At 37.6% G+C, this 1,350-nt stretch overlaps 1 protein-coding gene across 1 annotated transcript; it reads left to right on the forward strand.

Annotated features, from left to right (window-relative positions):
• The first annotated feature begins 245 nt into the window (after positions 1–245).
• On the forward strand, positions 246–1,350 carry LOC25484872 (non-seed lectin-like). Its single transcript, XM_024784192.2, is given in 2 exon segments — positions 246–642; positions 644–1,350. Coding segments are annotated over 2 exon segments (855 nt in total). The 5' UTR covers positions 246–294; the 3' UTR covers positions 1,151–1,350.

Genomic DNA, 1,350 nt, shown 5'->3' on the forward strand with positions numbered 1-1,350 from the left:
GCCACATGTCAGGATTTTGTGCGGATGTAAGAGGTGTATTGCCACATGGGGGTGTACATATATCACCACTCTATTTTTTATGTAGACACAAAGTTTTGGACACATCTTTATACACACAAAAGAAAAAGGAAGAAAAAAATAATAATCAAGCAATATGTATTTTTTTAAATAATCATATATGTTAATTTTTTCGGGTGTGTGTCCAAGTAAGATATCTAAATCTGTGTCTATATATGTGTGTGTTCGACAACTTACAATACTCACTCATAACTTGGTATCAAACTTTACAGTACCATGGCTTTTTACCGCACAAATCTTCCAACTCATGAACTTGTTTTAGGCATGATATACACAACTTTTTTTCTTTTGCTAGCAACAAATATAAACTCAGTACAAGCCCTTTCCTTCAATTTCACCAAGTTCACTCCTAATGCTCTGATGTTTCCCTCTGGTATAACCTTCCAAGGGGATGCTCAGACGTTAAACAATGGGGTCATCGCACTGACTAAGCGTATCAAACTTCCTTATGGTACAACTATACCAAGTACTGGTCGTATCTTAACCCCACCTGTGTCCCTTTGGGACACTGCCGGCAATGTTGCTAGCTTTGTCACTTCCTTTTCTTTCCTAATAGAGGGCACTGGAGGGTTATGGTGTTCCAACTGATGGTTTGGTCTTCTTTATTGCACCACAAGACACTAAGATTCCACCCAACTCAGAAAGTCAATATCTTGGAGTAGTTGATTCAAAAAATACTTACAATCAATTTGTTGGTGTAGAGTTTGACCTTTATCCCAATAGTTTTGATCCCAATACGAAACATATTGGAATCGATGTCAACTCTTTAATTTCTCTCAAGACCGTGAAATGGGAATTCGCGAGTGGATCATTGACTAAAGTAAGTAAAGCATATGACTCTTCCTCTAACACATTGAGTGTTGTTGTCACTTATGCCAATGGAAAATTTTCTACCATTGCTCAAATCGTTGATTTGAAAGCTGTGCTCCCCAACAAGGTTAGGTTTGGTCTATCTGGTGCTTCAATAACTGGTTTTGCACACGACATCCATTCATGGTCATTGACCACTTCAGACTTGAAAACAACTGCAAGCAGCGCCTTAGACAAGTTGCAGGCTATATATGATAACTAATGCATGCATGGAGCTTATAATAATTATCTAAATAAAGACCTTTGCTAGTAAGCAGCTTGTGTGACCTGTACGTGGTTTCTTTTAAAATAAAAACCCTGCTAGTAAGCAGCTTCTATGACCTATATATACGTGAACCATGTTACGGTAAATGTCTTTTGCATGCTAAATGTTTGGTCTACAATTGTGCTCTTTTTTACTTT

The sequence above is a fragment of the Medicago truncatula genome, chromosome 1 (genome assembly GCF_003473485.1).
Source record: "Medicago truncatula cultivar Jemalong A17 chromosome 1, MtrunA17r5.0-ANR, whole genome shotgun sequence".
NCBI lineage: Eukaryota > Viridiplantae > Streptophyta > Magnoliopsida > Fabales > Fabaceae > Medicago > Medicago truncatula.